General features: G+C 40.5%; 1 protein-coding gene across 3 annotated transcripts in view; it reads right to left on the reverse strand.

Annotated features, from left to right (window-relative positions):
- PIEZO2 (piezo type mechanosensitive ion channel component 2) overlaps nucleotides 1-24,289 on the reverse strand; it is a 458,183-nt gene that overhangs the window by 169,159 nt on the left and 264,735 nt on the right. For all 3 annotated transcript variants that reach the window (XM_032875773.1, XM_032875772.1, XM_032875771.1), the window contains 2 exons: nucleotides 13,916-14,126; nucleotides 12,380-12,593 (listed from right to left, as the gene is read on the reverse strand). In XM_032875773.1, coding sequence (XP_032731664.1) covers nucleotides 12,380-12,593; nucleotides 13,916-14,126 — 425 coding nt within the window. The remainder of the gene's footprint in view (nucleotides 1-12,379; nucleotides 12,594-13,915; nucleotides 14,127-24,289) is intronic.

Below are 24,289 nucleotides of genomic sequence, written 5' to 3' on the forward strand. Positions count from 1 at the left end.
AAAAAAAAAGAAAAAAAAAAGAAAAAAGAAAAAAGAAACAAATAAAAAAAAGAAAACCAATAATGAAAAAAATATAAAAAGGAAAAATATATATATATTAGATAAACTAGTTAAAAAACGTTAAAAAAGAAAAGGGTAAAAGTTTAAAAAATTTAGCAGAAGAAGAGAAAAAAATTGAAAAAGAAAAAAAAAATTAAATTAATTGCAAGGCTAAAGAATCATGGGGAGAAAGCCATGAGTTCTGTGCTTTGCTTTCTCCTCCTCTGGAATTCCGCTGCTCTCCTTGGTATTGAAACCGCACTCCTCGTAAGTGAACTTGGTCCTGGCTGGGTTTCTTGTTGATCTTCTGGGGGAGGGGCCTGTTGTAGTGATTCTCAAGTGTCTTTGCCCCAGGCGGAGTCGCACCGCCCTTACCAGGGCCCGGGCTGAGTAATCCGCTCGGGTTTGCTTTCGGGAGCTTTTGTTCCCTGAGCGCTTTCCGTAGAGTCCGGAGGACGGGAAGGAAGATGGCGGCCTCCCAGTCTCCGGCCCAGAGGAGCCGAGAGCTCGGGGTCCCACTCCTCAGTGCGCCCTCAGGGAACAGCGTCCAATTACTCCCGTCTGCCTGGCCTCCGGCTGCGCTCCGAGCTCACCGAGCCTGCGACCAGTTCAAGGTAAGCCCGAGCTGTGAGCTCACTCCTCGGCTCCGTCTCTGTAGCCGGCTTCCCTGTTCTAATACCTGCGAGCTCTGCGACACTCAGACACCCCAATCCTTCTGTGACCCTGCGGGACCTGAGGCCACACTGGCCCCGCGTGGGCTTCACCCCAGTTAAGCCTCTGGAGCGATGTCCCTCAGCGGAACAGACTTTTAAAAGTCCCGATTTTGTGCTCCGTTGCTCCGCCGCTTGCCGGGAGCCGGCCCCTCCCCCCGGGGTCTGTCTTCCCGTCCCTTTGGATTCACTTCTCCGCCAGTCCTACCTTTCAGCAAGTGGTTGATTTTCTGTTTCTAGAATTGCTGTTCTTCTTCTCTTCGATCTCCCATTGGATTTGTAGGTGTTTGCAATCTTTAAATAAGCTATCTAGCTGATCTCCCGCAACCTGAAGTAGTCTCAGCTGCTACTTCTCCGCCATCTTGACTCCTCCCCAGTACAAAACTCTCTTAACAAACAAAAGTCCAGGACCAGATGGCTTCACTGGTGAATTTTACCAAACATTTGAAGAAGAATGAATACCAATCCTTCTTAAACTCTTCCAAAAAAATCAAAGAGGAGGGAATACTTTCAAATTCATTTTATAAAGCCAACATTATCCTGATACCAAAACCAGAAAAGGACACTACGAGACAAGAAAACAAAACAGAAAAGGACACTACGAGAAAAGAAAACTATAGGTCATTATCTCTGATGAATACTGATTTTAAAATTCTCAATAAAATACTAACAAACTGAATTTAGTGGCACTGAAAGATCATTTTCTATGATCAAACAGGATTTCTCCCAGGGATGCAAAGATGGTTCAACATATTCAAATCAATCATTTTTATACATCATATTAATAGAATGAAAGAAAATAACCACATGATCATTTCAATAGACACAGAAAAAGCATTTGGCAAAATTAAACATCCATTCATGATAAAAACTCTTAGAAAATTAGGCATGGAAAGAACATATTTCAACATAATATACGCCATATGTGACAAACTCACATCTAATATCATACTCCATGATGAAAGTTTGAAAGCTTTTCCTCTTAGATTAGAAACAAGACAAGGTGCCCACTCTGACCACATCTATTTGACATAATACTGGAAGTCCTAGCTACAGCAATCAGGCAAGATAAATAAATAAAATACATCAAAATTGGTAAGGAAGAAATAAAATTGTCTCTATTTATTATATTACAGAGAAAAATATATAAATAAATTATTTATATTTATATATGTGTGTGTATATATATGGAATACATAGAAAACCCTAAAGACTGATTTAGTATAGAGAAATCCTAAAGACTCAATGAAAAAACTGTCAGATATAAATAATGAATTCAGTAAAGCTGCAGGACACAAATTAATATACAAAAACCAGTAATGTTTCTATACACTAACGGCTAATTTTCTGAAAGAAAAGAAAGAAAAAGAAATTGATCCCATTTATGATAGCATCAAAAATAATAAAATACTAGGAACAAATTTAACTAAGGAGGTGTAAGATCTCTTGTTGAAAGCTATAGGACATTGATGAAAGATATCCAAACAGAAACAAATAAGTGGAAAGATATCTTGCATTCATGGATTGGAAGAATATTGTTAAAATGTCAATACTACTGAAAGCCATCTATGATTCAATGCAATCTCTCTCAAGATACTTATAGAATTTTTTACAGAAGTAGATAAAACACTCTTAAAATGTATATGTAACCACAAAAAGAAAAAAAAAAAAAAAACCCAAACAACAAAAGAAATCCTAAGAAAGAAGAACAAAGCAGGAGGTATCATACTTCCTGATTTCAAGCTATATTATAAATTCTATAGTCATCAAAACAGCATGAATGGCATAGAAATGGACAAGGGAACAGAACTGAGAGTCCTGAAATAAACCCAAGCATACAGAGTCAACTAATATTTGAAAAGGGAGCCGGGAATATTCAGCGGAGAAAAGCCCATGTCTTCAATAAATGGTGCTGGGAAAACTGGATATTCATATGTAAAAGAATGAAACTAGATACTCATCTTACACCACTCACAAAAATTAACTCAAAATGAATTGAAGAGTTAAATTTAGGACCTGAACCATGAAACTTCTAGAAGAAAACAAGAACAAAGCTCCTGGTCATGAGACTTGGTAATGATTCTTTGGATATAACACCTAAAGCACAAGAAACAAAATAAAAGATAAATAAGTGGGACTACATCAAACTAAAAAGCTTTTGGACAACAAAATATATTATCAACAATGTGAAAAGACAACCTATGGAATGTGAAAAAATAGTTGCAAACATACATCTAATAAGGGCTTAATATCTAAAACATATAAGGAACTCCTACAACTCAAAAGCCAAAAAGCAAATAGCCCAATTTAAAAATAGGCAAAGAACCTGAGTAGACATTTCTCTAAAAAAGGTACATGAAAGGTCAACAGACCCGTAAAAAGATGCTCAAAATCACTGGTCATTGGGGAAATGCAAATTAAAACCACAATGTGGTATCACCTAACACTTGTGAGAATGACCATCAACAAAAAAGACAAGAGATAACAAATACTGATATCAATGTGGAGAAAAGGTAAGCTTGTGTTGCTGAATTGTGAATTGGTGCAGCCACTATGGAAAACAGTATGGAGGATCCTCAAAAAATTAAAAAAAGGACTACCATATAATCCAACAAATCCACTTCTGAGAATGTATATCCAAAGGTACAGAAAACACTAATTGGGAAAGATATCTGTACGCCATGTTCACAGCAACATTATTTATAGTAGCCAAGACATGGAAACCATCTAAGTGTCCATCAGTTAATGAATGGATAAAGTTGTGGGATATATACACAATGGAGTATTATTCTGCCATAAAAACAAGGAAATCCTATCATTTTCTTCTTTTTTTAATACTATCATTTTCAACAACATAGATGGACCTTGAGAGCATTATGCTAAGTGAAATATGTCAGACAAAGACAAGTACTGTATGATCTCACTTACCTATGGAATCTAAAACCAACCAACTAACCAACAAAACCCCAAATTCATATAGAAAAAAAAAAAAGATCAGACTTGTGGTTACTGGATGTGGGGAAGTGGGGGAGGGGAACTGGAGAAAGGTGATCAAAAGATAGAAACTTCCAGTTATAGGATAAATAAATACTAGGGATATAATGCAAAGCCTGATGACCACAGCTAACCATGCCATGTGATACATAGCGAAGTTGTTAAGAGAGTAAATCCTAAGAGTTCTCCTCACAAAGAGAACATTTTTTTCACTTTTTTTCTTCTCTTCTGTCTTTTCTGTTTATCTACATGAGCAGAAGGATGTTTGCTGAACCTATTGTTGTAATCACTTTATAATCTGTATAAATCATACCATGCTGTATGCCTTAAACATATACAGTGATGTATGTTAAATATTTCTCATTAACACAGAAAAAAAAATCATACTGTGTACTCCCTCTACACAAAAAACTACAAGGAAAAGTAGAACTAACCTTTCCTAATCGCCTTCTGATTGCCAGGCCTGGGCAGACCCTGGTACATATCATCTCATCAATATTCACCATGGCTCTCCCATTTTGAAGACAAAGTCCAGAGAAATTAAAAACCATAAACCAAAGTCTCTCAAAAATAAGAGAGAAACCGGGTCCCTGAGAAACACTGAGTATGAACAGAAATCTCCAGTTTCTTCAAAAGTGAAAGCTACTGTCTACATGAACCACGTTAACTGTAACCATCTGGGATAAAGCTATTTTTGAAATTTTTAAATAAATAAATGTAAAACCAGCATTTTTTTCTCTAGCAAAAACTAAACATTTGCCAACACCACAAGTAAGGACCCACATGTACTGTAGCCTCCTTAGTTTCTCACTGAACGTGACATTCTCTACCTGGGGACAGGTACCACGGAACAGCACAGTGGGATTGTCGTGGGGGCATTGAAATTACAGTGACCTCTCTGGGAAATAATTTTCCCTAGCCAGTGTCCTAGCCAGTGGCCTAGCCAGTGGCCTAACTGTGACTTGGAATTCAGGAAAAGCCTAAACAAGTTTTATTTGATTTGGGGGAACAAGGAGATGAAATCCAAGCGTTGTGGGAGACAGAGCAGAAAACAGATTGAATGGGGAGTTCTTTTTTTTTTTTTTTAAATTTCATTTATTATTTATTTGACAGACAGAGATCACAAGTAGGCAAAGAGACAGGCAGAGAGAGAGGAGGAAGCAGGCTCCCTGACGAGCAGAGAGCCCGATGCAGGGCTCGATCCCAGGACCCTGGGATCATGACCTGAGCCGAAGGCAGAGGCTTTAACCCACTGAGCCACCCAGGTGCCCTGAACGGGGAGTTCTTGAAAGCAGTGTGATCAGCAGTGTTAAAGCCCGAGAGTACCCAGGCCACCCAAACCCAAACCTTTAGCAGGGAGACACATTCACAGACGATCATTATGATCAAGGGCAGCAAGTGCATGAAAGCAAGTGTGTGTAGAGTAATTGCCCAGAAGATCATTCTTGTGCCTCACAGAAGGAAACATGGAAGGTTCCAGCAGTTTCCAGAAGGTGCATGTGCTAGGTTTTGAGGAAAGAGTAGGAATGAGTGGCATGAGGATAGGACATTTCCAGTGAAGGAAACGACACAGAGGCCAGAGTAACTTAATATTCTCAGGGAACTGCATTTAAGGTGCTAGATGGCTACGGTGTCAGATATGGGGAATTTCGTTTAAATAAGAAAACTATTTTATGTGTGTTACTATGATGTCTACAACACTAAAATCAGGTCCTTTTAAATGCACACCCCACATGGCCCAGCATTTGGTGAGTATTCTCCCATTTAATACATCACTCTTCTTGGAGACAAGCACTATTCTCATCCCTATTTTGTAGATAGGGAAACCCAAGCCCAGAGCGTGAGGTAATGTGGTACCCAGATGCTCTGTCTAGAAAGTAGCAGGGCCAGGATTTCAGTCCCAAGGTGTCAGACTCCAGAGAATGAGTTTGCAAGCATTATCACAATCTTCTCAGTATCTATCATGTTATAAGAGAGTGGAGCCCCATTTTCTCCTTGATAACAGAGACAGCACTGGGGCAGAAAGGTCCTTCCCTCTTGCAGTATGTAGGCAGGGGAACCGCTCTGGTATATATGACCCTGAAAGAATGAGACTGCACTGTCGTGTCAGCCACTGTCTAGTTCCCACAGAGAAGAGAGCAGATTTTCCATGAAAACGGAAAGGAGACCCTTCCTGGGAGGCGCTCTCAATAAGCAAAAGGTGAGAAATTTGATGCACAACATGTAATCAAGGCTGAAATTCTGGAAAGTGAGGTTGGGAAGTTTTAGGCCCCTAGGTTAGATAGACATTCTGTGCCAAGGCTTGTCCACCTGGGCAGAAGCAGGCGCTGCTTTGTACACAAGGCCAGGTGTCATGGCTGGGCAGGGCACCCTGCTTCCCAGGATCCTGGGTCTCCAATGCACCCACTTATGGTCCTAAGTGACCCCAAGGTTATGGCAAATTACCCAACTGGACTCAGGGCCTCAAGGATTTACATTCTCTTGATTTTGCACCTATTCGTGGAAAGTCGAGTTCTCTTTTGACTTCTATTTTTCACCTATTTTTTAAATTTTTTTAAGATGTTATTTATTTGACAGAGAGAGAGAGAGAGAGATCTCAAGTAGGCAGAAAGGCAGACAGAGAGAGAGGAGGGAGTAGGCTCCCTGCTGAGCAGAGAGCCCCATGTGGGGCTCGATCCCAGGACCTTGGGATCATGACCTGAGCTGAAGGCAGAGGCTTTAACCCACTGAGCCACCCAGGGGCCTATTTTTCACCTTTTAGATAAGCGTAGGAGAACTCAATTTGAGATATTAAAACAAGGCACTTCATCACTAAGAGTCTTTTCGAAATGAAACCCATAGTTTGGTTATCATTGTATCACCTACCAACTCTGTAATTCTATAGTTATCTGCCAGTGCCATCTTTTAACAAAGAGGTAAGGGAAAAGTGTTAACTTCTTTGGGTGAATTTACATTCCTTACCATGAAAATGGTCTGCTTTACATTTATTTCCCACCCTTCCTCCTCACCCCCCTCCCCTAAATGTACTGCTTTCAGATGACATTCTTGCCAACTGGTCTCCATTAAAAACAATTTAGTCTTTCTGGGCTGTCTTTGTAACTAAACCTTAGATTATTCCAACTCAGGAAAGGCATAACATAGCAGTCTGGGGCTGGGGTGCCGAAGCACATTCTTTTCAAGAACCTGAATGATAGAACAGCTTACAAAGCAAACTGCAGCAGACCTAACAGAAAGACTGATCGCACTGTCCCATTTTTCTAAAGGACCCCTGGCTTCCCCAAATCAGAAGAAAGACATACAGCATTGAGGCCTTTATTATTCATATATATTATTGACATTTTTATGATTCGCATTAAGATAGTGTAAATATAATAAATGAGATTGTATTCTTAATGTTTGTTTCTTTTTTTTAACATTTTTCATAGAAGAGTTAACTCATGATGCTGGGGTTCTAGGCTTTGCTTTTTCTCTTTTATGTTGTTTTAACACTGAAAGAAACATAAGCATTTCCTTCACTAAACGTAATGTGTTTTCTTATCATCATGATTTACTGAAATAGCACCTAAAAAAGGTAACATAGGGCAAACCGTTGTCTATTTATTTTACAGAGAATCCTCCTTTCACAGAGAATGGTCAAAAATCTCTCATTCTTTCCTGCCCTTTCATGTTCAGGATCCACATCTCAAAGTGAAGAAGGCAGCAAATGAGGAAATCAAATTTAGAGGAACAAGTTCAATGTCCGCAGTAACTCCTGCAAATGTTCTTGAGAACATTCAGGAGTTGGAGCAAAAGTCAGCTGAAGATCAGAAGAGACAATTTAAAGAATGACCTTACTCATCCCACTGTGCAACATACACAAAATGCCCATTAACAGTGCTCCAAGTGTCTCCATCATAATTAAGAAAACAATTGGCATTGTAGTCTCCTGTCACATCTTCCCCCCTGGCCTACATTGGAACTTTTACCTGTTTTGTCAAGATAACTCAAGATTAATAGGCCAAGAACTCACTTCTTGTCGGGATTGTTTTTCGAGGTGTTCAACTCAAAATTACTTTCGGTGTCACCTTCACAAGGAAACCTAGTCAGTGCTATGCTGCCAAACTATTACAATGGGCTTTTAATTCATGCCACCAATAAGTAGAAGTTGATAGCATTCAAACTCATGTTAAAGCCTTTCAAGGTGGCTGTCGTCCATGAAAACGCAGAACAAATCAGGTCCACCTGCCCTCACCCCCTCCCTTCCCTGCACACCTGCAATTTTGATGCAGAAAATCACTTTGAATCTTGCTTCATGTCTTTTAAAATATGAGGTGTTTGCTGTCTATGGAAATTCCCTTGAAAACACAAAACCTTTGGAAGAGATTCCACACTGCATTAGCAAAGCGATATTTTGTTTAGTTCACCATTTTTGTTAGGGACATTTTAGAATAGCAGTTGTCATAGGGCTCTATCCTATTAAACAGACTACGTTGGCTGGTACCTTTGTGATCTTACATACAACTATGTGGATTTGCTCTGAACTTCTATTTGGATTGATCAACCCTTAGAAAAGAGTATGTGCCTTATGATTCAAAGTTTGTTTTAAAAAGGCACATACATGCCTAGGAAAAATTCTGGAAGAATAGAGACTCAGAAATAAATAGTATTTATTTCTGGAGGTTAGGATTACATATTTAAAAGGTGATTCTCTTTACCTTCCATTATACTTTTCCAAATAATCATCAACAAATATGTATTAGACTAATGATAAAAAAATCAATTCAGTTTTTCTAAAAATAAAGATAATTCTGACTGGAGAGCATGTTTGAAAGCTTTTGAGAAGACAAATATGGCTTGGGTTGTTTTAAGAACAGCCACATCCGAAGCTGGATATACATGCTAGAGTCTCTGTGGTTATGAAATTTTTGACAAACGCCACGGAAGATGAATTTTTTTTTAAATCGCTTTCCAGTTTGCTTTCTTCTGACTCAGAATCTGGGGTTAATAACATGCATTGAAATTATGCCTTTTGAAAAACTATTACTTTAGATATGTTGACTTCCAAGCTTTCTGGGACTAAGATGCAATGTCTTGTTATAATCAAGTGAGTGGGGGGAGGATGGGAATCTACAATAAGACCATGTATTTATATTTACATTCATATTTCATTGTTTAGCTCAAACTGTTATACCCTAATAAGCAAATTAACCTTTAATGACTTATCTCTTGAGATGATAGTAATGGACCTTTTAAACTATTTAAATGGATGATCCACAAAATGTAATTATAATTACATGTAATGTGATTATTATTACATGCAATAAATTATAATTTTAATTTTTTGTGATGATCAAGTGAACAGTAAATACGCTATTTATTACCCCATTAGGACTATTATTATCTACACCATAGGTAGGCAAGACTTGTTTATCACTTGCTTGGGTACAGCTTATGAGCTAACCATGGTTTTCACATTTTTTGTTTTGTTTGCTTTTATATTTTTGAGTGACTGGAAAAATTCAAAACAAAAATGTTATTTGTGAAATGTGAAAATAATACAAAATTCAAATTTCAGTGTGCACAAAGTTTTACTAGAAGAGAACTGTGCTATTAAGTCTGCCTGTGGTGGCTTTTTGCATTACAAATGCTTCTGAAAAGAACTGTGACAAAGTCTAAAATACTTATTAGTTGATCTTTTTTTTTTTTTAAGATGATTTATTTATTTATTTGACAGAGAAAGAGAGAGATCATAAGTAGGCAGAGAGGCAGAGAGAGATGGGAAAGCAGGCTCCCTGCCGAGCAGAGAGCCCAATGCGGGGTTCAATTCCAGGACCCTGGGATCATGACCCGAGCCGAAGGCAGAGGCTCTAACCCACTGAGCCACCCAGACACCCCTATTAGTTGATCTTTGATACAAAAAGTGTTTCCAAGGTGGTTCTGAATATTGTATGTATTTCCCATCATCAGTCTCTAGATGGCAGAAAAGATCCTTAAACGGGGGGGGCGGAGGTAATTGGGTTATAGAAGATATTTACATTCCCAATTAAATCACCCCCTAAAAGTCAGCCCTTCCAACAGAACAAGACATTTTTTCTATGCATGTTCTATAAACCAAAAATTAAACATCTAAAAGAAACAAAGGATTCATTTAGTCTAGAACTACTATCTGTACTGAAATTTAGCATTTATTCGCTCCTGCCTTAAATAAATAAATATTATATAAATCTACACCATTAAAGAGGCTTCTCAGGTATCACCAACACATTAAATTGTAATAAATTTAAAGTGTACAATGTGATGATTTGGTATAAGTGTACATTGTGAAATGATTACTTCAACCAAGTTAATTAACACACCAATGACCTCACATAATTGCTTTTTTTTTTTTTTGATGAAAATGCTTAGGATCTATTCTCTTAGCAAATTTCAAGGATGCAATATACAATACAATACTATTAGCTATAGTGAGCCTGCTACACATTAGACCTTCATAATCTATTCACCTCATAAGTGAGTTTATATCCTTTTATCAGCCTGTCTTCCTTCTTCCCAACATGTCACACACACACACACACCCAACCACTTTCCTACTCTGTTTCTATGAGTTGACTCTTTAGTTTAGATTCCATATATAAGTGGACAAGTCTGTCTGACTTGTTTCATTAGCATAATGCCCAAGTTTCATCATGTTGCCATGAAAGGCAAGATTTCCTTCCTTTTTAAGGCTGAATAATATTTCATTATGTTTATATACAAATATATGTATGTATGTACATATATACTATAGCTTTTTTATCATTCATCTGTCAGTGGGCACTTAGCTTATTTCCATGTTGTGCTTCTTCGGTTGTAACTTGCCTATAAGATTCTTCTCTTTATAGACTGAATTATACTTGCTAAGCCTGTAGGTTATGCCAACTGGGTTTAGAATTAGTTGGCTTGTAAGTGTGTAGAGAACTAACTTGTTTGGTTTTAGAACTTGATTTTTTTTTCCCCCTAGCATTGTGTAGTCACAGCTACAGACCAGACAGATTTTATGCATGAATCAAGAAAAGCAAGGTGAGGGGGTCCCCACACACATTGCTGGTTCATATTTACTATTCCATGAAAACCAAATCTGTATCATCAGGATGATATTCACTCATGTTCTTTTAAACTGCAGGTTTCTCATTTCTCAACAAGAGGACAAAAAGCTCCTACACCACTTCCGAGACACATCAAAGACAAGGCTGCTGGCACTCCTTTCATCCCCCTCACATTCTCTCCCATCATTTCTGTCCCACTTCATTTTTTCTGTAACTTCCGGTTATAAACTTTTCCACGGAAACAGAAAGTTAAAACAGGACAATGGATAACCCGATGCCAATCATACATTTTCCTATACAACAATCATGCACCTGAGAATTAACAACGAGTCTATACAACCAGCTAATAACCAATGAACATTGAAATTTCCCCCATTTAACCTCAGAATATCTTTCAGAGACCTGTGATTGAACAGGAATGTAATCTAAAGTCAGGCTTCTCATCAGTTTGCTGGGTTTCCCCAGTTCTCCTTTGATCTAGAACAGTCTCTCCCCTCGCTGCCTCTACAAACACTTCTTTTCATGATCTTGAGTGTTTAGGAGATTGGGTCATTTGCCTTGCAGAATTCACATTCTGGATTTCTCTGATTGTCATTATTTTTCTATCCTTTATATGTTACCGTAAATTGGGGCTTAGGTCTAAAAGTTTAACACTATGATGCTGTATACTTCATATTGAGCTATCCCACTTTGGGGAGTAAGAGTCTGATCAGCTTGTTGTGGTATTGATCACCATTACAAAGGTTTGATTTTTCCCTTTGCCACTGGCAAATAATCAGTGAGGTTGTATCTTGTCGTTCTGCAAACATCTTTTAGCCCAACAACCTTTTCAAGTAATGGTGTCAGTTTGCCATAAGAATCAATATTTCATTAAGAACTGAGAAATAGTAATTTTCTAATTTATTATTCCTTCCCTTTTCATTAGCTGGCATTATCCTATAAAGGTGGGTTTTGTCTCATCAACTGAGAATCACCTAGGGTTCCTTCTAAAAAGTCAAAGTCAATGCTGGATCCTTTACCTTTAATTCCCATTTTCCAAAGTAAGGATCCTTTACCTTTAATTCCCATCTTCCAAAGTAAGGATTTAATTCCCATTTTCCAAAGTAAGTAACAGTCATCTTCAACTGAAGCAAATTAGCTCTCTCTCTCGAGAGAGAAATGCATGAGAGAAAAATGCATGAATTCATACATTTTTTTATTTTCATATTTTTACAATCAACTCAACATGATATTTGATGCTCTGTTTGGCCTGTGAGAGCATCCTCCAGCTGGATTCTTTAGCATGTTTTTTTATTCTTTGATGTAAAATGTCCTTCTGGGATCTCTTTCCACAGCTGAGACCAAACAGCAGCCTCTCCTCTCTCCATGTCCTAGCAGCACCTCCACTGAAGAAATCTTCTACTTCCTTCTAGACTTTGTCATTCAATAACTTGAAAACCCTGGATTGCTTCCTCCCACCCCTGGCCAAACCTTTGCTGAGCACATCAAATGGCACTGAGAACCCCTGCAAATTCAAACAAGATCATGAAGAAAGGCTAGTTCCTCTTGAAATGTCTTCACCGTTTCTCTTACCTTGCATAGTAGTCATTGGGTGGAACCGCTTCTTGAAAGAACTGGAACTGGTATAAATAAAGTCCAATCAAGTGTCCCGCAGTGAAAATAGCCAGCAGAACACAGAGACAGCTGAACAGCAATGGATCGAAAGTTCGGCACCAGGACCACCAGGTGCACAGACCCAAAAATACAAAGAAGTATACAGATGAGGTCAAAGATGGCAACATCATACCTGAGAAAGAAGAGATATCATCAAGACTCATTGCACAGAACCAGAAAAGCATTTACCACTCAGGAAAGGTAACTCTTGGGAGATTTTGTACATTTCCTTTGTGTGTTTCCAGGGATGGATCAAGTTATCGAAGTATGAACCACATTTTATTTATAAAATCAGAACTTATACCATTTTTGTTGTGAAACAAATTCAGACATAAAATGATATTTGTAAATATAAGTAAAAACATAAGATCATGAAGTTCTTCCCATGATGTTTGAGCAGAGTAAATATCTATTTTTTCATATAAATAGAATTTAGCATATTTGCTTGCTTGCTTCCATCTTTCTAGTTTTCCCCCTAATTTTTCAGGAATACTTGTGTGTCTATTCCAACTTTCCCTGATATCATTTTTTATAATAACTCACTTTTTTTTTGGTTAAGTAGGATTCATAACAATATTACATCTATGGCAAAGTCTCACTAAAACTTTGCCCTACCCAACCATATTGGGACCGCACTATTAGCAAAAGGGGGCACGTAAAGTGAGGTAATTCTTTGGCAGACGTTTAAAAACTTTTGCTGGGCGGGGGATGGGGCATCTTGAAATGACTCTGTTAAAATATTGCGATATACTTCTTGAGGAATTCTATTCTCTTTCCCACTTTTTAATTTTCCTCACATTATTTCATCTTATGAAACTTCCACGAAGAGGTATGGACTGAACTTCACAGAGGCTCTAGAGCAGCTGCCAACAGAGCTATGGAAGGAGGGAGAAGATGGAGATAACATTATTATGGAACAAGCGGTCAGCAGCCAAGATTTCAAGGAAGTGAGTGTCCATGCTGCAAGATTACAATCTGAGGAAGAAAAATAGTATATCCTGGAGAGTTAAATTAAGATTAATAACAGCCCAATGTAAACAGACATGCTTTCAGAAGGCACACATGTGGCTCTGGATGGCGGGGGAGGGGGCAGGCGACGACACACCAACATGGTTCATCAGAGCCCATTGCCCTTCATGGGCTGTGGGGAGAGGAAGAGTAGTGGTTTTTTGGATCTACACCTAAAACATAAATCACTTAAGATATAGGAAAAGATGGCTTTATGGAGGTTGACAGAAACCAACTGAAAACACAAATGCTAGAAATGAACCAGATAAATGACTTCTGTGTGTGTGTGTGTGTGTGTGTGTACACATGGCCAGTTTTCCAGCAGGTACGGTTATGAGTTTGGTGTCACAAACCAGAATTGTTTCTTTCTGCATTTTCTCCTCAGCCATGTCCTTCATTATTCACCAAAGCACTACCTGTGCTTCACCCAGTGCCAGAAACGCTCACCTGACGAACCGAGTAAAATCGTCACCACGACCTTTCCCGCGGTGGTGATCATGTTGCCAATAAACTCTTTAAGCTTGGAGGCTACTGAGGCGAGTCTGCGGAACATTTTTAACTTTGTGCTCTCTTCCACGTCACCTTCAACACCGTCCCCTTCATCCAAATCCTCTTCGTAGATCAGCGCCTCTTCCGCATCTAATTTTTCCCCTCCAGCCTAAATAAAGGAGAAACAGAAAATATTGCAGTCCAGACCTCTGCCTCCCCGCCCAGCAGATTACATGGTTTGTAATTTGTGGGTCAGTCAGTGAGGTGAACTTCACAAACCGGCAGAAAAATGCAGACAACCACTTACGTCCCCCTCCAGGTCTCTGACAGTTCCTTGGGGAAGCCCAAGTCCCTTGGATCTTTCCCGAAGAAGTAAACAAGAAACATCACCCATCATAGAACCCTGAACAGTGTGTTGTCTGAGCCAAAGGAACTCATTTGTTTTTTTTTTTTTTTTTACAGGCAGAAGAAACAGAAACATCTCTCAAGATTTTAACTTTCATCAGTCTGAGTTTGGTTCCTCACATTTATAGTTTGCCACTAAGCTGATAGGTAGTGTGAGGAGAATATCCATGGCTTTAACCAAAATGGTGAGTCCACCTCTTGCTTATGAAACCCCTTTTCTTTCTGAAGTCAATTCTGCCCACTATCCTAGTGTTTCCTGGCAACGGGAGCGTGAGTGGTCCCGGGTTTGGTCCTGGGTTTACTTGACTAGATACAGTCACTTCTTATTTTATCCTTTCAGAGAATGATATACTCGTTCGATCCTAAATGATTCAGCCCCTCAGTATGATCATCAGAGATTTAGGGAAGAACTCATGGGCAGAATATACACATATTTCTATGCATTATTTTAAACTGGGTATACAAGGTGTTTTTGACTGTTTTGTTTTTAGAGAATACATAGAAATTTTTTTTAGCTAAGAACAGTCTTTCCCTAGAAGGCTTGAATTTTTTAACTGTTAGAAATATAAGCCATCATTTTAAGACAAAAGGTTGTTTCAGATGTATGAGGTTTTGTTTGCATTTGCCGTAGGCTGGCAGTCTTCTCTTAATCCCTGTTGAAAAGACTGTACTGGCTGCAGAAACAGAAGTTTTTTTATGTCCAGTTCAGACATCTCTTTAAGGCTTAAAGAGTACAGCCCAGCCTCTCCGTTTTTCCCATTTTAAAGGTTCTTTTTTTTTTTTCCTAGCCCAGCCTCTCCATTTTCCTATTTTAAAGGTTTTTTTCTTGATACATTTAGTTCAGATATTTAAAGATTATTTATTTATTTATTTGACAGAGAAAGAGATGCAGCAAGAGACGGAACACAAGCAGGGGGAGTGGGAGAGGGGGAAGCGGGCTTCCAGCTGAGCAGGGATCCCAATGCGGGGCTCAATCCCAGGACCCTGGGATCATAGCCTGAGCCAAAGGCAGATGCTTAACTGACTGAGCCACCCAAGAGCCCCTAGTTCAGGTATTTAAAGAATATTCACCAGTGGCAACTGAACCTCTTACTATGCCCATGTACACTAAAGGAAGCTACCATGCGGAGGCTGGTATGAAGTTCAAGGTAGTCCTGAGCGGCCTTGAGAACTCAGAGCTCTTCTCTTTGCCTAGAAGGGTACAGGCCACTCATAACATAAGCTGTCTGTTGCTGAAGTGAAGGGTACAGAAAGCACATTTACCCTGGACACCAAATACACAGATTTAATCTCGGGCCCATTCCAGTCTATATACCCAAAACGGGTTCTACTGTATTACATCATGACACATTTTTTCCTGAAGAAAAAGGAATGTCTCAAGCATATTCATGAAGATTTCTCTATATGGTCAGGGCCTAGCATATGCTAATATCTCTTAAGAGATGCAGTGATAAACATGTAGGCAAGTAGAAAACTAACAAGCTATCTCACAGTAACAAATGCTAGTCAGAGAATTAAAATAGGGTGAGGTGACTGTGAGTGGCAGGGGGGCTATTTTAGATTCCGAGGTTAGGGAGAACCTCTCTGAGGAGGTGACATTTAAGCCAAGATCTGAATGTCACAAAGTAACCAGCCACGTGAAAATCTTCATTAAGAACATTCCAGATGGAGGGAAGAGAAAGGTCAAAGAGGAATGGTCAAAGAAAGGCTCCCTATGTTCAGAAAGAAGGCACATGTTCCCGGACATACTTCCTCTTCCACCAATTCACCCTCCCCATTGTCAGCTGATGAGCCCACTTCCTACTTCACTGAGAGAAGCGGGGGCTAACCCTTCTCTGGGTTTATGTGTTGTCCTGTTGTGCAGGGGAAATCAGCTGGCACATCAGCCTGTCAACCTAAAGCTCACCTGCACAGCAGGTACTTGGCTCCCTCCCCCTGTCCTGTGACTATGGAGAAGCTGCACCCCCTGAGACACCAGAGAAAAGGATGCTCCCAGCCATCCTCCCCTCACCCCTGCATTACCTCATGCTCCCTTTCTCCCATATCTCCCCATCAACAAACAAAACAGGCCTCACCATCTCCAACCCACACCTCTTCCAATCCACATTTGCCTCTCAAAGTGACTCTCCAAGAGTTGGCTAAAAACATGGCGTCACTTCCCCTAGGCCTCATTTCTACTGAACTCACTCTAACAGGAGTTTCATCACCAATCACTCCACATAGTAAAGGCTATGACGTGGCCTATTTCACATGGTGATGCCAAGGAAGACCGCAGCTAGGAGGCTATTGCTGTGGTCGAGGGGAGACAGGAGCTCAAGGAGCTGAGAAGAGGATCACGTCTTTGCCTTTTGTCTTAAATTCAAGTCAGCAGAACTCATTGGTAAATTTGATGTGGAGGGTGGAGGGACAGAGGAGAATCAAAGACAGTTCCTGTATTTTTGTCGTTATTGAGGAGATGGGGATAAGCAAGGGCGAAGAGGGTTGGGGAATTCAGTTCTGAGATGCCCTTCGGGCTTTCTTGTTGGAGATGTTAAAAGGGCAACCAGCACAGGAATCTGGAGGGCCGGAGGGAGGTGGAGACTGGAGAGGTCTATCTAAAGTTCAGTGGTAAAGATAAGGTCTCTAAAGTCAATGGTCTGATGAGGTTATCTGGAGAGAATACAGAGCTGCCCACCTCTCAGGTGCAGCCATACCTGGAACCGGTCAGTCTCTCTAGCCCTATCTTCTTTGCCTAGAAGCACTCCCTGCAGGCAACCACATGGGGAACCCAGAGTCCACAGGCTCTCTTGGCCTTGGAACATGCTTTAAATGTGTCCTTGGCCATAAGATCCCCTCCCAAGCTCTTAAAGACTCTAGGTCCCATACCAGCTCTTCTTTTCCACTTGCTCCGGATCCCCCAGGAGTTTCTGTGGGGATCCATCCAGTGACGCTATGGCTATGGTGTCCACACTGCCATCCACATACAAACCATCCATTCATGGGGCATGTCTTGCTTAATTTCCCCCTCATGATGCAGTCACACATATAAATCCTCCCTGGGGAAGAAAGTTAGGCCAAAACCTTCAGCCACCATCCTTGAAAAGGGAGACATGGAGAGACAACAAAGCTAGAGCTGCCTGGGTCCCAGTCAGAAATGCACTCCTAACTTTCATAACAAATGGCTTCTTATTCAGCTGTAGAATTGCTACGGATGTAGATTAAATCAAATAGAGTTCTCTGGTCGAGGTTAGACAAATGCATTTCCTTGACCTCTCCCGGGCGGGACCGGGGCCCCCGTGACTTTTATAAACATACCACTGGACTTGAGGGTTTTCAGCATTTTTGTACCATAATCCTCAGTTGGAAACGCTTAAGAAACCTGCCAAGCTAGGAGGGAGCCGGAAGTGAGCCAGGTTGGCCTCTGTGAGCCCCCACTGTCCAGGCTGGGGCCAGAACTGCCATTAGTCACGTCAGGCCTGCTTTTTAACAGGCAGGCTTTCTCCCCCTAAATGATTCGTCTGGTGAAATATAAACACTGATCCTCTGGAACAGTGTCCACTCGCTCAAATGTATTTACTAACAAGCAGCCTAGCTTGTGGGAGCCATAATCTCTCCTGGCTTTGGAACGCAACCGGACTCCGGCCCTGAAGTGAAGAAGGAGCAGCTATAAATGAAGATTTAATTCCCCCTGGTTCCAGATCGAGCTTAGAAATTAAAAAGAGAACACTCCACAGTTTAGACAGGCAAAAATAAATAAATAAATAAAATAATAATAATAATAAATTCCATATTATTATTGCCCATGTCAACATCTAAAACTTATTTGAGGACGTGTAAATCCTCCAACTTACCTTTGCTAAACGTTCCCCACTTTAAATGTGCCAACATGTATTCCCATAACACCTCTGAGATCAACTGCATGCGAGGCCAAGCTTGTCTCTGAACTTGGGTCAGGGTCTGAGCGCCAAGTAGCCACTGCATCTCCTCCCGCAGTTGCCTCCCCACACTCGGCACACAGCAGTCGTTCCCACACAATTCAGACAGGGAAGACACAGCAGTTAGTTTTGGTGAAAGGCAAATATCCATTTTTCTTTAACTCCGAACAATCTTTGAATGGGTTGGGGTATGTCCTGATGATCACCCGGGAATCTTGAAGAGGGCAGGAACCTAGCCTCACCTCAAACTTAATAAATGAGAAATTCTTGAAGCGAATCTCAGGCATCTGTATGACCAAACAGTTGCCCTACATGATTCTGAAGCAGCCAATCTAGAATCCACACACAGGCCACCATCTGTAATGCCTGATAACTGATGGCACGCTTGACAGACCAGGCAAAATTGCAGACGTTTTGTTGGAATCGTATGCTAGGCAGAATCCCTTCCCTGGAAAATGCACTGAAGTGATTTATCTGTGGAACCTCCTTCCGGTTTCAGTCAAACTTTACGTGTTAGCCCAGAACTCCTCATCAGATGAATCCACTTTCTTCTTTGTGGCTAAAACCACGCTATTCAAAACATTTCGAAGGAGTGTATGGAAGAAACAAACAAATGATCTGGAGGCAAAGGGAACGTTTTTCTAAAGGGTCATGAGTTGTTTCTTCATTGTTTATTATGAAAAGTTAACAATGTATCCTTGCAGAATGGGTTCATCTCCACAGAAGAGCCCAAGGGAGGAAAAGGCAAGTGTGGCGCCTCATGGCTCAAGGCAAACACTATAGGCACCATGTTGCCTGTGGAAGGGAGTAGAGAGAGCATCTCGTCTATGTGATGTCACCGTATGTTATGTAAGCCTAACGGGACAGCATTGTACAGATAAACAAATATTTCATTCTATGGCCACACTTGTTGTAGGAAGCTTATCTTTCCAAACATGCAAGAGCAGTGGAGCCTCGTGCCACCATCCACATCTCCTTGCTTCCGGGACACTCTGATTCCAGAGCTCTGAGATGGGCCCTGCATCAGAACGTTCCAAAACATCCCAGGTCAAATGGTCAACTTAGAAATTGCACCAATCTTTGAGAATCACCTGAACATCATTTAAAAGGGAAACGAACAATAATGGAGAGCAGCCAAATTGGACAGACTGTTATTTTAAAGGTTTATATCTTTAGGGTTTATTTTTTAAAAGAAATCACTTAATGGCATGCCATAAAACCAAGTCAGTATTAAAACACACACACACACACACACACACACAGATTCTGATACTATCTACTCAGTTTGTCTCTGTTTAGAGAGATTATTACTGACCCCGAACCATCCATTTTCTCTTATAAGAAACAGCTGAGTTGAGCACTTCTAAGTGACATACCCAGTGTTCCCTTTAGAAATAAAAAATCTAGGGAGTGATAACAAGCAGCATTTTGAAGGTACAGAATCTTTCCTGTTGCTCCAAAATTTCCTGAAAGATTCAGGACCCCTGTAATGCCTTCTGATGGGCTGAGATGGAAACAAAACGCAAGTCTTTGTTATTAAAATGCTCAAAGGCTGAGCCCTGCTCTAGCTGCTCTGGAATCCACAGCCTTCCTCCCCCCATCCCCAGTCCGGCTCCTCCCTCCTCTCAGAACTTCTCCTGAGCCTGAGCTTGGCTCTGAGCACTGCGCCAGGTCCAAGGTGGGAGTCCTCCCTGGGACCCCAGAGGTTTGCTCGCTCAGTGGAAATAAACCAAGAATATATAACTGTTTATAAAGTGAGAATATGAACTCTTAATTACAGGGATCTCGAACGCCCAATTCCAGTTATTCCCAAAGCGAACATGACTGGGGCGGGGTGGGTGATAAAAAAAAAAAAAAAAAAAAAAGGACTAATGTCCTGGAAAGCAAAGCAAAAAAATTAAAGAACACTCCCTGTTAGATATTTGTTTTTGCCCATCCTGGCAAATAGTGGGTACTGAATGAATAAATAAATAAATAAATAAATAAATCCTTCTCTATAGACACAGCAAGGAGAGATCACTCAAGACAGAAGAGTGGGTTTGCCTCGGTCCTGCCAAGTTCTCTGACAATTTGGGGGAGAAGCAGCTCTTTGCAGATAATCCTGGCCGCGGGCTGACTCCTTGCTTTAGTTCTAAACTTTGGGTTGCTTTGTGCAAGCCTCCATATTAATCAGTCGGTGCCTAACCAATTAACTTGATAAGTATATAAGTATTACTATGTGCACAAGCTCAGGTTACTTTGCTAACTTAAGATCTGTTGCAACAGAGAACAAGACGAAGGTGATGCTTTCCCTCACTGAGTTTATAATTTAGTGAGGGAGATGGAAAGCCAATAACAGCAACCAAAAGCGGATGTAGCTTAATTACAGTGTGATAATTGTTACAGATATAACAAGACAGAGACTAGGGAATAATCTGGGCGGGTGGTTGGCGAAGGCCTCAGTGGGAAACAGGTCACCCAATGATGGAGGAGAAACTAGCCATGAATGAGCAGGGAGTGGACTGAATGGCAGAAAGGAAAAGTTAGTCTTTTCTGGGCAGAGAGAGAGAGTGGGATAGAGCCCGGGATGAGGGGATAGGGCCAGGAAGTGCCATGGGCTTCAGGGTTAGGAGCCTGAATTTTGTTCTCATTTAATGAGAATCCAGTGAAGTATTTAACCCCAGGAAGTGACATAGTTTGATTTATAATTTTACAAGGCTAATCCAGAAAAGGCAGAGAGTTCGAGAGCAGTGGAATAGGGTAAGAACAGAGTCCGGAGGTAGGGAAATCCAGCTTTAGGTTATTTCGGGGTCTGGCTGAGAGGTGGGATGAGGACTGTGGCAGGAGAGACAGAAAAAGGGGAACATGGTTAGACAAAATGTCAAGGAAGCGCCCACAGACTTGTTGATGATAAGGGGTAAGGCGTTCAAGCCATCAAGGGTCTTACCAGGGCTCGGGTCCTAAGAAATGAATGAAAGGTGACTCTACGAACCTGGGTGGGCAGTCCGCAGGAAGGCTGAGTGGAGGGAGGGGAGGGAGATCTAGCTCCTCCTCTCAAACATACCACCAACACTTTGAAAGAAACATGGGGATTTAAACAACATTAAGTTGGTGGCAGTTCCATCTCAGTATTTCCAGTTGAGAGAAGGATGGAAAGCATGACCCCCCTCAAAGGAGTGAGGGACATGCAGACCCCCTGAAGCAGGAGCAGGTGACAGGAGAGGGACACATAAGTTCCCCCCCCACTGTGCCTGACCAAGCTACCCTTCCTGAAGGGACTTGGGGCTCTGCATTATCCCCAAACAAGTCTCCCTTGTGGGTGTTTTGTTGTTATTTGCAATTCAACTTCAAGATCACCTGTCAAATATACCAAGGACAGAACAAAATATTCTGAGAATTTCTAAAAACACAGATCCAGACATATTGTTAAGGGTAAAAGTCTACTTCGGAGCTTTGATTTTCTTAAAAAAATAAAGCAGAGAATAGGCACGCACTGTGAAATGTTGTTAAATGAAAGAACACATGGGAGAGAAATGAAGGTGGATTTAATTTGGAATAGTTTCATTTTAATGATGTAAAAATACTTGAGCTGCCTTCCTAATTGCTTATTCTTTCCTTTATTTTTACTACTGGGTCACATATTCAACTCCAGGCTGGTCAAATTTCATTCAATTAACCTAGGTCTGTAATAGATAATCCCTGCCTTTCTATGTGATAAAGAGGGTAGGCTCTCCAAGTGTGTTTCTCTCAGAGGAAAGGATGAGAGGGACTCCACGCTCTCACCTTGTGTCCTGGGAGATGTAGCTGAAGGACAGTGGGGGATACATTCATGGATCTAAAGTTAACTTGCCTCTGTGACACTCATCCTGAAACTCATACTGTCATACGGAGCTTTCCCGAAGCCTTCTGAAGACAATAGGCCAATGATTTCCTCCAATTAAAAACTTTTTCTTTGGGGTTCCTGGGTGGCTCAGTGGGTTAAAGCCTTTGCCTTTGGCTCAGGTCATGATCCCAGGGTCCTGGGATTGAGTCCCTCATCGGGCTCTCTGCTCAGCGGGGAGCCTGCTTTCTCCCTCTCTCTCTGCCTGCTTCTCTGCCTACTTGTGATCTCTGTCTGTCGAATAAATAAATAAAATCTTAAAAAAAAACCCAACTTTCTCTTTATTTAAACTAATGGCATCTAAAATCACCACAATTAAAGGTTTCCTCCAAACTGTAAATGTGTTTAACCCAGAGAAGACAAACCCAGGATGCTGCATTTTGGGGGACATATGACAATATGTCCTTGCCTAGATCCTGAGAGTGACCTTGAGACGTGGCAAGCTCAAGGCTGGGAGGGCAAGTGGGCAGTTGCCTAACTTCTTACTATACTGAATGCTGCCATGTTTCAGACGATCATGTCTGGGTACCAGAAGAGACAGAAAACTTCAAACACATGATTCTGGGCTAAATCTCAGCTGAGAAGCTGAATGCCTTATTAGAAGGGAGAGTAAAAAGAAACAAAAGGTGACAGTAAAAAGATTGATCTCTTTCATTCTTTGTTTCTTGCTCTCAAAAAAAAAAAAAAAAAAAGAGTAGTAACTTCGAGAACCTCAGGGCTAAAATTGAGGCACAGCCCCATTGGTGATTTTATGTGCCAGAATGCGGATGCAGTAGGAGCTTAATGGACATTAGGTATCAGAAAGGAGGATACAGGTTTTGAGGCTCAGGATGACTTTCCAAACAATATTAGCAGGATCCAAATGTTGCATCCTCGAACTTTTAACAGATGGTGGATACCTATACTAAAATATTCTTTTTATGCTTCATATTTGATATGTCCGACTAAGCAGACCAAGTCATGACTAAAATTGCTATTTGAATAAACAGTTTCTCATAAATTTGGATTAATAATATATTGGAGTACCATTTGCTTCCAAAAAAATAAAGCCTGAAATCTCATTAAATCGCTAGAAAGCGCTGGTAGTACAAAACTATACAAAATAACAGCAGCATAGTGAAATTACAAAGCGTTTCATTGCGCAGGTGACCCTTTCCTACACGATTTGATTTTCAAAACCTAACTCTTTTTTTTTTTTTTAATATTTAAGATTAGGGATCTTTCTCCCAGTTACAACTTGTAGGTCTGCTTCTGAATTGCAATGAACAGATAAACAAGATCACAGATGTGTCAGTTGAAAGTGAACCTTTTCTGGCACTTGAGGAATTGGCTTACTTAACTGAGCTCTGTTCTCTGTATAATGCAAGATTCTCTGTAACAAGGCGAGATTTTTTTTTTTTTCTTTTTCCGGGAAACCAGGGATTTGTGATGCCGTTTAAAACAGCAAACTTGAACCTCATTATCAAGCTGAGCAAGATTAGGAAAGACTCTGAGTCTTCTTCAAGGATTAGTTGCTAGTTTAAAACAATGCGGGATTTAAAAAGACATTCTCGCGGGCACCAGTGGATTAATCTTGCCATTTCACCATTGGGATAAATGAAAGAAGAAACAATGCCAGCAAACACTATTCTTTCAAAGGATCCTCAAAAACCAAACATTCTACAGTGCAAATGTCAAGATTTATTACAGGGAGGAAATATGTCAGGGCCTTCCAAAACAAAATAAATTCTCCTACTTATTTTGGCCATGTGCTTCTATTCTTTTCAGACTCAAGCCAGATTGTTCACATGTAAGAAATATTTCCTTGTGGATTCATCTCCGAAGATTCACACACCAGCCTGCTCCTCCCGGGGCCACTGGGTGGGGTGGGGGAGTTGGTGGGTGGCTGGAATGCATGAAAAGAATGGAAATTAAGATCTAAATGAGGCCAAAGCAAATCTAAATGGGAAGAAATTCAATCTCATCATAATGACATTTAGTATTTTTCAAAGCCCCAAATAAATAGTATTTAGAATGTCAATCATTTTAAATAATGTGATTAATAATATAGAGAGTACAGATATTTAAACGGGTTTCAAATGGGAGAGAAGTACCATAAGTCTATCTTTGAGAACAATGTGAAATCAGAAAGCAAACATATTAGAACTAATCCAT

Source organism: Lontra canadensis, unplaced genomic scaffold, assembly GCF_010015895.1.
Source record: "Lontra canadensis isolate GAN:19392208 unplaced genomic scaffold, GSC_riverotter_1.0 scaffold57, whole genome shotgun sequence".
NCBI lineage: Eukaryota > Metazoa > Chordata > Mammalia > Carnivora > Mustelidae > Lontra > Lontra canadensis.